General features: G+C 33.7%; 3 protein-coding genes across 3 annotated transcripts; 2 read left to right on the top strand and 1 right to left on the bottom strand.

Moving 5' to 3' along the window:
* Positions 1–1,466: 1,466 nt before the first annotated feature.
* Positions 1,467–5,099, top strand: LOC112791276 (protein neprosin). The gene is made up of 7 exons (XM_025834046.3): positions 1,467–1,904; positions 2,566–2,652; positions 2,782–3,030; positions 3,130–3,294; positions 3,375–3,428; positions 3,510–3,656; positions 4,316–5,099. Exons 1-7 carry the CDS (start codon positions 1,743–1,745, stop codon positions 4,691–4,693), a joined length of 1,242 nt encoding a protein of 413 aa, XP_025689831.1. The 5' UTR covers positions 1,467–1,742; the 3' UTR covers positions 4,694–5,099.
* Positions 5,100–7,124: 2,025 nt separating this feature from the next.
* Positions 7,125–10,486, top strand: LOC112781370 (uncharacterized). The gene is made up of 5 exons (XM_025824543.1): positions 7,125–7,572; positions 8,578–8,924; positions 9,006–9,155; positions 9,228–9,453; positions 9,666–10,486. The coding sequence occupies exons 1-5, from the start codon at positions 7,125–7,127 to the stop codon at positions 10,484–10,486; spliced, it is 1,992 nt and encodes a 663-aa protein (XP_025680328.1).
* A 1,690-nt stretch (positions 10,487–12,176) lies between these two features.
* LOC112781354 (protein MAIN-LIKE 2-like) lies at positions 12,177–13,054 on the bottom strand. Its single transcript, XM_025824542.1, has 2 exons — positions 12,348–13,054; positions 12,177–12,273 (listed from the first exon to the last, which is right to left on the bottom strand). Exons 1-2 carry the CDS (start codon positions 13,052–13,054, stop codon positions 12,177–12,179), a joined length of 804 nt encoding a protein of 267 aa, XP_025680327.1.
* Positions 13,055–15,379: the final 2,325 nt, after the last annotated feature.

Raw genomic sequence — 15,379 nt, 5'->3', positions numbered from 1 at the left:
ACTCTCTCGTGTGAAATGAATAATAGTTGGAACAAATTTGAAACGAAAAAGGATAAAACGGTAAAGTGGCTAACCCCAAGGGTCGTTTAATAAATATACATACAGTATAATACGATAAAAAAAGAATGCATAGTGTGTCTATTGAAACGACAAAAGTAGCTTAGAGTGAGGACTGAAGGCACAACACATTCATGAAAAAATGCATTAAAAATACGAATGCACAGACCCACATATTCTTCGTTTTTATCCTTTTATTAAAAATAAACTTTTCCCCATGCTTTTTGGTTTTCCCCCTCGTGCAATTTCTAAGGTTAATTTTCTTTTAATACATTTTTATCAACGTCTGATTAATATATTCCAATATTTATTTCGGGTACGAATATTTGTGATGGAATTGAAGATGATGATGGTTGTGTCATGTGATGTTCCACCTTCAACGTTTTGCTTACTGTGACCAACTGAACACTGTTATGACATGAAAAAGGAGAGGGAAAAATGACAAGGTAGTAGGGAGAGCTAGAAGGTGATTCTCCTTAGTTTATTAATAATTAATATTTCTTTAGATTATAATAATATTTTAAAATGTTAGTATATTTAAAGTAATTCTAAAATTTATTTTCATTGATTTGCCTTACAAAACTAAACTATTTCTTTTATTTAAAATTTTATATTAAAATTTGTTAAATTATATGATTCATAGTTGTGGTCTTGGTTATAGTTCATACTATTAAGTGCAACTGACTAAAATTAAGAAAATTAGATGTCACATATTAATATCAACACATACTGGATTGAACTAATAAGTATTTTCTAATATTCGCATTTTGAATACCGAAAAAATGAGTAAGGCACAAGTTCAGTTAGCAAGTTAGCATTTTAGGTTAATAGTAGGCCTATACATTTTTTTTAGTGTATATATAATATATTATTCACTTAGAATTTAATTTCCATTATATAAACAATTAATTATGTATTATTATAGTAAAAATAATTAATTTTTAGATTTATTATTTAAAAAATAATTTAAATATAATAATATAAAATTCTTTACACAATTAGTATATTAAAATTATTATTAATCTTAATCTTACATAATTATATGACGTGTCATGGCACTTCATTTTTTTTCGGTTATGAACAATTAATAATTAATAGTTAATAAAAATTAAATATTATTTTTTTATTCTAATGATCTTATTATTTTTTTATAAATTTATACAAATATATAATACAAAAAATTATATCTAAAATAACATTATGGAATTATCATTTCGTTAATAATATTGTTAACATTATAATAATAATAATGTTTTCATAAAGTGAAAAGAGAAAATCTATTATTCAAAAAAAGGCAATCTTTCTTTCATTTTAATAAATTTAACTTTAATGCGTACAAAATATTTTATATAATTATTTAATTATTTATATATTTAATATAAAAAGTAAAAACGTTACTAATTTGATGCATGTATAAAACGAAGGGGCATAAAAATTAAATTAATTTTAACAAAAGAGAAGAAAGTGAGATGAATAAAAGAAGGAGATAGCTTAATGTGAAGTGAGAGTGGGAGTGAGTGGCTTCCTTCATAGAAAGCGGAGCAGCACAAAAAAGTGAGGTCTCCATTGTTTTCCATTGGATTTTTGCGTTGCATTCTCCAATGCTTTCTCTCAACACCCTCCAACACAACCCCTAACCCTGCATCTCCGTTTTCCTTCTTCTTCTTCTTTCAAAGCAAGCAGCTATGGCTTCTTCTTCAGTAGTGTTGTTTTCTCTGTTGTTATTGTTGTTGTTGGGTCTTTTTAGTTCTCACTCTTGTGCCGCTAGGCTCGGTGGTTCAAGACAGAAGCTTGAAGTCAATAGGCATTTGAATCGCTTGAATAAGCCTCCTGTTAAGACCATTCAGGTCTTCTTCTTCTTCTTCTTCTTCTTCTTCTTCTTCTTCTTCTTCTTCTTCTTCTTCTTCTTCTTCCCTTTATGGTTTCCCCCAAAAGAAAAAAAATGTTTTTAATTAGGGTTTTTCTTTTTCCTCCCAAAGAATAGTTTGGTTTTGAAGAAAAAAAGATTACTTTTTTATTTGGGTAAGCTAAAGGGGGTGATGTTGTGTTTGAACAGTGATTTGTGTGGCTTTCAGATATTTTTCACTCAGGAATCAAAATAATCTTTGGCTTCTACTGTGTTTTTGACGTATTTCCTCCCCGTATTGTATAAAAAAAAATGTAGATCTTTTGTGTTCACATTTTGATTTCTTCAAGCAATGTTCTATGCTTCTATGTTTTTAATATTTTTTTTTCTACTTGTTCATACTTCTTATTCCCTGGAAAAAGAAAAATTCCCTTTGTCTAAGAAATTATTGGCTGGGTTCTGAAGCAGTAGCAACTAGAAAGTACTGGAAGGAAAGAACTTGGGCGATGATTTTCTTTTCTTGGCATTCCCCACTTTTTATCAAAATCACCTACTGAATATTAGAAAAAATGGAAATATAATTAACGAAGCTTTGCTTTGAATATTTTATTTTGCTAAGTATTTTTTTTTGTAGTTAATAGTGTGATTTATGGATTGTGCAGAGCCCAGATGGGGATTTCATAGATTGTGTGCATATCTCTAAGCAACCAGCTTTTGATCATCCTTTCCTTAAAGATCACAAAATTCAGGTCCATATTATCTTCACACAGAATCTAATCTTTGGTTTATTCTCCCCTATTATTATTATCAGTTTTTTCTTCAACTTTTATGTTTATTTTTCCCTAACACTGGATTGCATTATTGGTTAATTGATTTAGATGAGGCCTAGTTTCCACCCTGAAGGGCTATTTGATGAGAACAAGGTTTCTGAAAAACCCAAAGAGAAGATTAATCAGCTGTGGCATGTGAATGGTAAATGCCCCGAAGACACAATACCAATTCGGAGAACAAAGGAAGAGGATGTCCTTAGAGCTAGCTCAGTTAAAAGATATGGAAGGAAGAAGCACAGGTCAATCCCGAAGCCTAGGTCAGCACAACCTGATCTTATTAACCAGAGTGGTCATCAGGTATTATCGATTGTTCCTCTTAATTTTGATGTTTTCTATTTTAATTGGCATTGGTCTAATTTACTTGCATGGTTCCTTTGTTGATTGTTGTTGATTCAGCATGCAATAGCATATGTTGAAGGGGACAAGTACTATGGAGCAAAAGCCACTATTAATGTGTGGGAACCTAAGATTCAGCAGGCGAATGAGTTCAGCTTGTCGCAGCTCTGGATATTAGGAGGCTCGTTCGGACAAGATCTTAACAGCATTGAAGCTGGCTGGCAGGTATGCTAAGAAAGAAATTGATTTTTGAAGTCCACATTTAGTTTGTATAAATTCTGATGCCTATTTATTGATGATAACAGGTTAGCCCTGATTTATACGGCGATAATAACACTCGGTTATTCACCTACTGGACAGTAAGTATTTACCTTTTAACCTTTCCTATATTCATATATTTCTTTTATTTTGCAATCAAACTCACATGCTATGTTCTACAGAGTGATGCATATCAAGCTACAGGTTGCTACAATCTTCTTTGCTCAGGATTTATTCAGGTCAACAGCGAAATCTCGATGGGTGCAAGCATATCTCCGGTTTCTGCTTACAGAAACTCCCAGTATGATATCAGCATCCTTATCTGGAAGGTAAAAATCCCAAAAAAGTCATCACATTATCTATCTGCGAACATAATAAGCACCGGGTAATCATCTACCCAACTTGGTGTTTGTTTGGCTTTGGGACCGTTTTAATAATGTCCTTGAGTGCTTGGATTCATTTTTTCTTCTATAGGTATAAGACATGTCATGTGGAAGAGTCAAGTTGTCAGTTTATAACATGTTATAGGTTTGATTGGAATCTTAAATTCTTCATATTTTCACCCATCAACTGACCGGTAAAAAAGACATTTTAGCCACTATTATTGGCCGCATAGTTGGAAATTAGAATCATCTTTGTAGGATCCTAAGGATCCATTTATTTCTTTTCTCATCTCCTTTTTGAAATTTGATCATGATAATGGACCCCAACTGTAATTGATGAGTGGGGCAAAGCAACTGTGATGAACTTGCTTATGTACTAACACCGATGATTGCGCAATGCAGAAACACATTTACACCACTAGCAACAGTTTGTATAAGATATTCACATGTTCTTTTAGGCATCATTTAGTGATTGTTTCAGGACAAAGATACAAAGACACAGACGGCCCAACATGAAACAGACCCTCTCTTTAAACCTTCAAATTCGTTAATGGTATTAAGTATTAAACTTTTTCTTTTTATCTCTTTTTTTCTTTTCCATGTAGGATCCAAAAGAGGGACACTGGTGGATGCAATTTGGGAATGACTATGTATTGGGATATTGGCCTTCATTCTTGTTCTCATACTTGGCAGACAGTGCCTCCATGATTGAATGGGGTGGTGAGGTTGTGAATTCTGAGCCTGATGGCCAACACACTTCAACTCAAATGGGAAGTGGCCATTTCCCTGAAGAGGGTTTTGGAAAAGCAAGCTACTTCAAGAACATTCAAGTGGTTGATAGCTCCAACAATCTCAAAGCTCCAAAGGGACTTGGAACCTTCACTGAGCAATCAAATTGCTATGATGTTCAAACAGGAAGTAATGGTGACTGGGGACATTACTTCTACTATGGAGGACCTGGTAAAAACCCTAATTGTCAATGAGGCTAAAAAAAGTCCAAGATGAACGGAAAAAATCAAAAAAAGAAAATGCAAATTATCCTAGTCTAGTCTTCTCCCTTGTATCATTATTAAACCCTAATGTTAAATCCCCGTTCATTTTTCTTTTCTTTCTATCCTCTTCTCTTGTATACCCTTTTTTTTTTCTAGTGGAAAGTTTTGTTTTTTTTTTTCTTTTGTTAAAAATATTGAACGATTCTCCATGTAAGGTTAGTGGGTAAGTGTGGCTAAGTTTCTTAAAAGCCTAAAGAAACAAAGGCCTTTAACATCCTTTGTATTTTTATTTGTTTGCTTGTCAATGACAATTAAGTGATCAAATCCTTCACCTAATGTCATTTTTGTAATTTACTGAAACTAGCTACAACAATTAGTTATTGATCTTGTTTCTTCATGGGCTATATTATGAAACAATCCCCATGCTTGGATTGGAGTTTCTAGTTTCAGGTTTCAATTTTTTTTTCTTAACGAATAGTATTCGAATCTTATTACTAATATTAAACATTTGATAATGTAATTAGAGAAACTTTGATTATCTTTCTCCGGTTAGGAATATCAATCAATTAATTAGATTAAAGCTAAGTTGGGGTAGGCCAATGCGGAAAATGAAAAAATTAATTAATTAAAAAACATTTTTATTTAATTTGGATTGGAAAAAAAAGTAGCAAACTATGCATGTGAGTGGCTGACAGCACTTTTGTTTGCATATCAACTTTTTTCGAAAAAGGGGGCCACTTCCACAACGTTACATCAAACCTGCAAAATCAATCCCCATTTCACAATTAAAGCCTGTCAAACACTCAAACATGCTCCGCCAAAAAGTCTTAGCCCCACTAATTTCTATTTGGACCTAATTATAAAATTATTATTATGCTAGTGTTAATAGTCAATTGAGTAAGTCAACAAAAAAAACTCTAAATCAATTCTTAAAAAATTATAGTCGGATATTTTAATCTTTAATAAATTTTACTCGTTAAATCAGTTTTTAAATTTTTTATTTCGATTAGACAATTCACTCCCAAAATCATACTATTCGTCTTTATAACAAACTTATCTCAAAATTTTAAAAATTCTTAAGAACTTGTGTGGTTAAATTTTTTTAATATTACTAAAAAATGTGGCTAATTTGTTTGGATATGCAGATTCTGTGTGTGTTGTGCATGGGTATGGAGATGGGTGGTGCTAGACATGAAGGTGGGATTTTTTTCTGAACCATAAAGTGAAGAAATCGGACTGTGAGATTTCTTTGTTAAAAAAATTTTGAACACAAATCGAATGGTCCGATTTGTGTAGGAGGAAAAATCGGAGAATTTGATTTGTACTTTTAATTTTTTTTATTTTGAAAACAAAAATCGGATGGTCCAATTTTAATATTAATTTTTTTAATTGTTTAAAATACAAATCGGACGGTCCGATTTGTGTAATGCAATTTTTTTTAATTTTTTAAACACAAATCGGACGGTCCGATTTGCTCTTAACACCACAATTATATAAAGCATCTATACACTCCATAACTGTGTCTTACACCATTTCTCCTTCCATATCTAAATTAAAAAGTGCAAAAATATGTGTTACATTATGTTATTTAGCTTTACATGAGTTTTATCCTACTATAAAAAAAACTTGTTCACTACTCAGAAGATACAGAACGTTGATGTCATTTTGTGTAAAGAAATTGTTTTATTTATTTAAAATAGAAAAACAAAATTGTCGTTTTGTGTTTAACTTATTTTTTTAATTATGAAAATAAAAAGCGACATCGCCATTTTGTTATTTTAATGAATTTAAAAATTAAAGTTGGTCAAAATATTACTAATGTATTGTAATAAAAGTGAAAAATTAATGACGTTTTGTGCTCATAGAAATAGAAAATATAAAACTAATTATAAAAGAAATGATGGGTTGTTGCTTAAACGGCTCATTTTTATTGATATGGAGGTTTTGTGTGTGTTATCTGGATATGGATGCATGGGAGCACAATACACAATTGTGGGGCAGCTTTTGTTCTTAATGTCAGGTGCCACAATTCGGATGGTACGAGTTGTTTGAGTTTCCTGTTTTACGAGCAAATTGTTAGGTCCGATTTGGGGAAGGAGAGATGATGAATTTCTGGATAATGGAAATCGTACCATCCGAGTTGATGGTTTTATTTTTTTTTGCGTTGTGAAAATCGGAGGGTCCGACATGTTTTATTATATTATTTTTTTGAATTCAGTTAGGTAATCGCATGGTCCGATTTGGTTGGGACTTTAAATAAAAGTTGGTGAAAATGCATATCAGAGCAATCACTCTCGCATCGTCTTCTTCTTCTTCTTCAACGGTCCTCTGGTTTTTAGCTCATCTCTTTCGTTTCTTGTTTATTAAAGGAGCCAAAAATCTGAAACTCAAGTTTATGAGGTTGTTAATGTGATTGAGAGAAATGAGTGACAGAGTGTTATTGAAAGTGTATTATTTTGGTCAGATTTTGTTACAAACATCTGAAAGAGTAACATTTGTTTGTGAGAATCCGTTAGATTTGGTGATTCCTTTTACAATCTCATTTGAAGAGCTAAAGGATGTGATCTGTGAAAAGATTCATTCTGAGAGGGCAAGAAGGATATCATGTATTCTATACAGAAATCCTATACAAGTGTTTGGTGGATTCGTCCAGTTTCAAACGAAATATGTAACGGACGAAGCGAGCATGCAAGATATGTTTTCCATGTATATGGAAAATCGGAGACAACTATCGTTCATCGAGTTGTATGTGGAGTTTGAGCAATGTGAGGCCAACCGTAATATTCTACGGGAGGATTACAATAGCAACAGTGAAGAAGAGTTCGAAAGCAACTATGAAGTTGTTGGTCCAGAAGGAGATGAGGTTCCAGGTGACGGAGCTATGGCTCCGGATGTGTCTGATGTCGCAACTGCTCTGGCAAACGATGTGCCGTTTGAGGAGCCATCATTCATGCGAGTTTTGGATTTGGAAGCCATGCATGTTCCGGAGTTTCCGGATTATATCAATGCTGGTACGTAATTCTCCATAATTATACGAAAGATTGGTTACCTATTTGTGTATTTAACTCTAAGATAGTAAATTTATAAGAGAGTTATTGATTTAGTTAAACTTAAATTAGAATTTATTGATTAAGTAGCAAACTAGTTAAATATCCGTTAGTATTTATGAGTTAATTTAATAAATTAAGTAATTATAAATTGGAATTTATTAGTAAATTAGTTTAATTAAAATTGGTTAAATTTGAATTTATTAAGTAAATATAAGTAAATTAGTTAAATTAAAATTTGTTAAATTGGTTAGATTTAGTTAAATTAAAATTAAGTCCATATAAATAGGAATTTATTAGTAAATTAAGTAAATATAACTAGAAAATTAGTTTAATTAAAATTGGTAATATTGGAAGTTATTAAGTAAATATAAGTAAGTTAGTTAAATTAAAATTTGTTAACCGGGTTAAATTTAGTTAAATTAAATGTAAGTCAGTATAAATAGGAATTGATTAGTAAATTAAGTAAGTATAAGTAGTAAATTAGCTTAATTAAAATTGGTTAAATTCGAAGTTATTAAGTCAATATAGGTAAATTAGTTAAATTAAAATTTGTTAAATCTGTTAAAGTTCTTTAAATTAAATTTAAGTGAATATAAATAGGAATTTATTAGTTAATTAAGTAAATATAACTAGTAAATTAGTTTAATTAAAATTAGGATCTGTTAGTTGATTAGTGAATATAAATAAGTATTTGTTAGTAAATTAGTTAAATATAATTAGCTTGGAGGGTTTTATTATAATTGATGTAGTCATCATTTGTTTTACTTTTATTTTTGAATGTTTAAATATTTATGTTTTTAAAATTTGTTGTATGGCTGTCCGCAGAAATTTCTGTTGTCGCAGATGGTGAATTTGCCGTTGGGATGGAATTCAGTTCGAGGGACGCTGTTATTAAGGCGATAAAAGAGTATATTATACGAAAAAGCGTAGATTACCGGGTGTATGAGTCTGAGCCGTTGACATTTTATGCGAAGTGTATACAGTATGGGTCAGGATGTGATTGGCTTATCCGGGTTAGCATGATCAGCCGGAAGTACTGTTGGGTTGTAAGGAGGTATAATGGCAGTCACACATGTACCAGAGCAACAATTTCTCAGGATCATTCTAAGCTGGACTCAACCACGATTGCAGAAGCAATTAAGCCGTTGGTTGAGGCTGACCCCGCCTTAAAGGTAAAATCGGTTATAGCAGAGGTGCAATCGAAGTTCAACTATACTGTTAGTTATCGGAAAGCATGGTTGGCTAAGCAAAAGGCAGTGGAAAAAATATTTGGAGGCTGGGAGGCATCGTACGAAGCGTTGCCTATATGGTTTGAGGCCATGTGTCACAAGGAGCCGTCAGCTGTTGTTCATTTTGAGACTATGCCTGCATATCAAGGCGATGACTTGGTGACTGATATTCGGGTATTGCATCGTGTCTTTTGGAGTTATTACCCCTGCATTAGAGCTTTCAGACATTGTAAGCCAGTTGTCTAGGTCGATGGGACTCACTTGTACGGAAAGTACAAGGGTTGTCTACTAGTGGCAGTGTCACAGGATGGCAACAACAATATCGTCCCAATTGCGTTTACAATTGTGGAGGGAGAGACTTCAGATGCGTGGCACTTTTTTCTGAGTAACCTTCGTCAGCACGTTGTCACTCGGGATGGTGTGGGACTGATATCCGACCGTCACGAATCCATAAATGCAGCTGTGGAAAGGAGTAACAGGGCTTGGTCACCTCCGAGAGCCTTTCATATGTTTTGCATCAGGCATATAGAGTCGAATTTTTTGAGGAAATTCAAGGTGCCGTACTTGTAGAAACTGGTCGTCAACATAGGTAACTATCAGAGTAGCTAACTAATTTAATATCAGAGTTCGATTCAATTCGTGTGTTGACCTATATTGTCTCAATTATTTCTTTCTATCCTGCAGGATATTCGAGGACGGTGCGTGAGTACGAGGTGCGTTACCAATGTTTACGAGAACGGGGCGAGGCATACACTGACTGGTTAAACCGAATCCCCTGGGAACAGTACGCGTTGGCTTTTGATGGTGGATATAGATGGGGTCATATGACGACAAATCTGGTGGAATGCATCAACTCAGTATTGAAGGGTACACGCAATCTACCCGTGACTGCCCTTGTGAAGGCAACATTCTACAGGCTGAACGAGTTGTTTACCCGAAAAAGAGCGGAGGCAGAAGACCGGATTAATGCTGGCCATGTGTTTTCCGATGTCGTTACCTCCAAGTTGCATGCAAACCAACTTGCGTCAGGAAACATTCAGGTTAGTTGCTTTGACCGGCAGAATGAGGTCTTTGAGGTGCGTGAGATGCCAAGTGGACTGGAGTTTGCAGTGGACCTACGTGGCCTTCGATGTGACTGTGGTGAGTTCCAGGTGGACCGGATCCCCTGTCGACATGTGTTTGCATGTTGTGCCAACCAGCGATTGGATTGGCAAGTGTATGTTCATGATGTGTATAAGATGGACCAAGTTCGGCGGTTGTACCGAGCAAGGTTTAGTCCACTAGGTAACCCTACTACATGGCCTGCTTACAACGGACCTCGGTTCATCCCAAATCCGTTCTTGAGACGCCTCGGGAAAGGTTGCCCAAAAATGACGCGATTCTTGAATGAGATGGACACACGAATGTTACGTCGGCCTAGGCGGTGTACGCTTTGTGGGGCTGAGGGGCACAGCCGTGGCAGATGCCGTCAGCAAGGTGGTGCAAATGCCAACAGAGAGCATTAGTAGATTCTTATTCTGCGTTGACATTATATATGTGACATTATCTATGTGGCAATATATGGTTTGTCATGAGTTGTCAATTTGAATTAAGCAAGTATGTTATATGTAACCTGTTCTGTGTTGTGTTATAAACTACGGCAACCCAGCCTTACTTTCCATCTGTAGCATTTTATAATCTGACATAAAAAAATAGTCCACATATTTAATCCCTTCAATAAGTTCATAAATACATAAAAACTCTAAACAAACAATCTACTAAAACATAGTCCGTAGTCAAATTTATTAATACATAGTTACTCTAAACAAACCATACTCCATATCAGTATTAATACATAATTACCCTAAACCCTAAATGCTACAAGTCATGCATACATAATGCCCAACACATGCGAAGAACTCTAGACATTGTAGACATTTTTTAAGGCATAAATAAGAGTATTACACCATAACTACTTTCTCATTGACCACTTTACATCTTTCACGAAGTTCTTGCATTTTTTTGCGGTCTTTTTGAACACAGACGGCGTGTAGCGATTAGCGCTACGACGTGGTGGATCAATCCTCAGATTGTAACCTTTGCGGGATTCCTCATCCTCATCGAACTCCTCTATTTCATCCTCGTCATCATCATCCTCGTCATCCGGGTTATCTACTTGATATGCATTAGTCTCTTGCTCGAGTGGGTTATCATCTTCTTGAAGTGGTCCCATGTCAACACGGTTAGGATTTTGACTATTAAGAACTCCGCGTCCACCTACACTTCTACTAGAATCGACAGATACGAACCCTCCGGAAGCGACCGATGAGGTATGACACGGGAGCCTCGCATCCAATGAATACCTACCTGCCAAGAAATCAGGCTGATTGGTATATTGTGGTTGTCCTGCATCTGCAGCCATGGACTCAAGCAACTGACTAAAAGAACCTCCTTCTCCTGGTTCAAACTGTGACATACCCCAATATTGTTGCGGCATTGGAACGGACGGGGAGAACTGTGTCTGAGGTACATATTGGCCTGAGAACTGAGGTTGTTCTAGTGAAGTGGATTCGAACTAGGAGGCGGCACCGGCTGTGGCTCCAGCTCCTCATTGTCATTATCCCCATCCTGACTATCCTCATCCATACCCTCACCACCATCATCCATATCCTGATTACCCTCATCCATATCCTGATTATCGTCATCACTTTCTTGACCCACAAGATTCGACAAGTTCAAGTGGTCACCATATTTTGACCGGTACCAGTACATATAAGTTTCCAATGGATGCTGTGGAGGCATGGGAAGCTCAGAAAGAACGTAGTGATACCTGTTTGTCCAATGCATAACCCAACTTGAATGAGTCGGTGTTGTGGCCCAGTTAAGATTCTTAGGACTAGTCAGTACTTCTCCATGCGCCTTGTCAAGACTCTGCTCCTGCTGAGGTACTTCCTGAATGAAACCGAACTGTCGCCTGTACCTATCGGTAGCATGCCACTCGATACATTCAAATGACACCAACGGAACAGTAGCGGACCACACAACCGATTGCATATAGATCTCAGGAGGAATTATGTTTGGATCCACGCAATCCACAGCATATGCAACTCACACAAACTGGGAAAAATAAAAGATACTCATGAATACAACCCAGAACATCAATAACAATAAAAAAGCCTAATTAAAATGCCCCAAAATCATAAATATTTAAGTGAATCACACCTGGCCTTCCTGGAGTTCATCAAAGGCCTTCCTAAAGTGAGCTAGATTCAAATACCTATATCGTCGATCACCACGCTCCCAGTTACGCCACCTAATATCACATATTCAATTAGATAAACTGAATTTAAAATGTAAAGTTACGAGTAGATTGTAACGTGACATTACCTGTTAGCTAATGGAAAGCTGTGGGGCTCTCTGGGGATCGGCGATAGATATGGCAGTCGGATCCAAGCCCAAGCGAGCAGAAGTGTTATTAGACCATCTATTTCCTTACAATTATAACGAGATGCCCTGCATAACCCCCTATAGAGGTGTGCAAGGCATGCCGAACCCCAACTATAATGTCCAATACTGGCAAAGTCACGAAGCAAGGGTAGAAACTTCCAGTGCACACCTGTCCCAGATTTTTCCCCAAACAAGATCGTCCCGATCAGCAACATAATATGGCACTTCACGTACCTCTGTATACTTAATTCATCAGTCAACTGAATGTTTTCTTTTAGGTCCCGCAGCCAAGTCAGTTTTATACAACATCCTCTACACTCTGACTTACTCGGTGCCACTCCAAATTGATGCAAACATTCTGCCTCCAACGCTGAGAAGCTACTCATTGTCTTCCCAGTAACTGGAAGACCATCCGTCGGGAGACCAAGAATTAGAGCCACGTCTTCAAGACTTACGGCACACTCACCAATTGGAAGGTGAAACGTATGTGTTTTAGGGTGCCACCGTTCTATTAGAGCATTCACGAGTGCTTTCTGATTTTGTACGACACCAATTTGAGATGCATGATAGAAGCCAGTAACTCGTAAATGGTCTTCCACCCGATCGTTGTACCAATCCGGAGGAAGTGGATAGTCACAGGTCAACATTCTTAATTTCTACAAAAAAACAAAACAAGTAATTAGTCAACTCACACACTATTGCTTAAATATTAACATATTACCTATTACTTAAATAAATTTAAACATATATTTCAAAATTTTAAAAAATATTAACAATTATCGTAAATATCTTTTTAAATTCATTTTCTATTAACAATAATAATTAACGGCTCTTAGAATGATAATTACAATTAATTAAAGTAACACGCTTTCGTAAATTAATACTAATAACCATGCAGTTCTTATTATTTATCATTATGTTCAACTGTTTATTATTTTATTGTAGCCACAATAATATTTAATAATACGGTAACAATTATAAATAATTAAGAATTTATAAATTTATTCAAAAAACATACTGTATCCAAAAATTATTAACAATTCGGCACTTTTTATTTATTTTTATAATTTATTTTCTAATTATTTTAATATTTCACTTCTTCCGAAATTCTAAAAATTACAAAAAAAAATTCTAAAAATTATACAAAAAAATTGAAACAAATAAAAAAAAAGACTGCGTTTTTATTTTAATCACCGCAACAACAAGAATTTATATAGCATAACCATTAACACACTAACAATAATAATTTTCATACAAAAATAGTGAAAAAAATAAAAATAAAATTAAAATTATTCCTAACTATTCTATATATATTTCTAAGTTCAGATCCTAACAATAATAATAACTACTAAAATTTTAACAATAATAATTATAATTATAAAAATTAAAAAAATAATAACAAATTTACATAATCAGGCACACTGAAATAGTGCATAATATGCAACTCAGGACGATCAATATCTCTCATTTTATTTTTTTTGGACATCTTTCTTTTCTCCCCAGCATGCAAAACACCAACAACAGAGGGATGAAGAACAGCAATGAAGTTTTGGGAATGGAAAGTGAGGGCTCAAAGGTGAAACTCGGATGGTGAGAGTTTAATGAGCATCCATCAACCTTGTATGTGGGACACCGTCTGGGGAGCAAGGGTTGAGTGCCGCGTGTCCAACATGCAGCAACTCGGACCCTCCGCTTTGGCACACATAAATCGTACCCTCCGTGTTGATAGTGGTGTCTCGCACGGTCCGATTTTCTTGCCTTCCTGACACCACATCCATGTTCAACACCCTCCCTTCCCATATTCCGGTTCAACACATTTGATAGTACCATATAAAAATTAAAAATCCTTGCTTAAACACATTTAGTAGAAGAGAAGTGTAATGTCACAATTTTTTTATATTTTTGTCTTTTCTAAACTAACAATTAATAATAATTCTATTATATTTACTAGTGATTAATCTTTTATAGTCAATATTTAAAAACATATACTAAAAATTAATACTAATTCTATTTTTTCTAATAAATATGCAAAATAAAACTAAAATTACTAAAAATGTATATTAATAGTTGCTAACAATAACAATTAATAATAATACTATTTTTTTAACAAATATTTAAAGTAAAACTACACTTAGTTAATAATATATGCTAATAATTAATAATACTTCTGTTTTTAATTAAATATTTAAATAAAATATAAATTACTAAAAATATATCCTAACCATTAATGATAATAATTCTATTTTTTAATAAATAATTAAAATACAAGACAAAACCCTAAGAATATGTACTAACAATTAATAATAATTCAGTTTTATTAATAAATATTTCAAATAAAATTAAAATAACTAAAAATATAAATTAATAATAATTGAAACTTCTAACATTTTATGTAAAACAAAAACTTTCTAATAATAAATACTAATCATTAATAATAATAATAATAATAATAATAATAATAATAATAATAATAATAATAATAATAATAATAATAATAATAATAATAATAATAATAATTTTGTGTTTTGATAAATTTTTAAAATAAAAGCTAAATCACTAAAAATATGTAGTAACAACTATTAAGTAATTCTATTTTAAAAACTTATTTAAACGAAACTAAAATTACTAAAAGTGTGTACCAACAATTTATAAATAAATATTAATAAAAATTAGATAGTATTTAAAAGAGAGACTGAGACTGAGAGACTAAGACTAAATTAATTCTCTGTTTTTGTATTCTGATTTTGAAATCCTTTTGTTACGAATTCATGAATCTAATTTTGATATATGTTGATGAGATTGTTGTTGTTTTTTGTATTATTATTGTTGATGGTGGTAAAATTTGATGATAGTAAAAATGTGGTGGTTATGCTTTAGTGACGGCAGAAGTGTGGTAGTGAAGTGAGAGGTAAAGTGAGGTTAGGGTTGAAGGATAGACTTAAAATATAAATTTTTGGATGCGGGTATTTAGA

Source organism: Arachis hypogaea, chromosome 3 (assembly GCF_003086295.3).
Source record: "Arachis hypogaea cultivar Tifrunner chromosome 3, arahy.Tifrunner.gnm2.J5K5, whole genome shotgun sequence".
In the NCBI taxonomy this organism is placed as follows: Eukaryota; Viridiplantae; Streptophyta; class Magnoliopsida; order Fabales; family Fabaceae; genus Arachis; species Arachis hypogaea.
The sequence above is the reverse complement of the archived record's forward strand: the minus strand, read 5'-3'. Positions and strand labels throughout refer to the sequence as shown.

Excerpts from the sequence above, each read along its gene's own strand:
- LOC112791276 (XM_025834046.3), top strand. The coding sequence starts at position 1,743 with ATGGCTTCTTCTTCAGTAGTGTTGTTTTCTCTGTTGTTATTGTTGTTG. Across the intron at positions 2,653-2,781 it reads TTAAAGATCACAAAATTCAG|ATGAGGCCTAGTTTCCACCC; the intron begins GTCCATATTATC and ends TAATTGATTTAG. Across the intron at positions 3,657-4,315 it reads TCAGCATCCTTATCTGGAAG|GATCCAAAAGAGGGACACTG; the intron begins GTAAAAATCCCA and ends TTTTCCATGTAG.
- LOC112781354 (XM_025824542.1), bottom strand. The coding sequence starts at position 13,054 with ATGTTGACCTGTGACTATCCACTTCCTCCGGATTGGTACAACGATCGG. Across the intron at positions 12,274-12,347 it reads AGCTTTCCATTAGCTAACAG|GTGGCGTAACTGGGAGCGTG; the intron begins GTAATGTCACGT and ends ATGTGATATTAG.
- LOC112781370 (XM_025824543.1), top strand. The coding sequence starts at position 7,125 with ATGAGTGACAGAGTGTTATTGAAAGTGTATTATTTTGGTCAGATTTTG. Across the intron at positions 8,925-9,005 it reads AGGCTGACCCCGCCTTAAAG|GCAGTGGAAAAAATATTTGG; the intron begins GTAAAATCGGTT and ends GCTAAGCAAAAG. Across the intron at positions 9,156-9,227 it reads ACTTGGTGACTGATATTCGG|GTCGATGGGACTCACTTGTA; the intron begins GTATTGCATCGT and ends CCAGTTGTCTAG.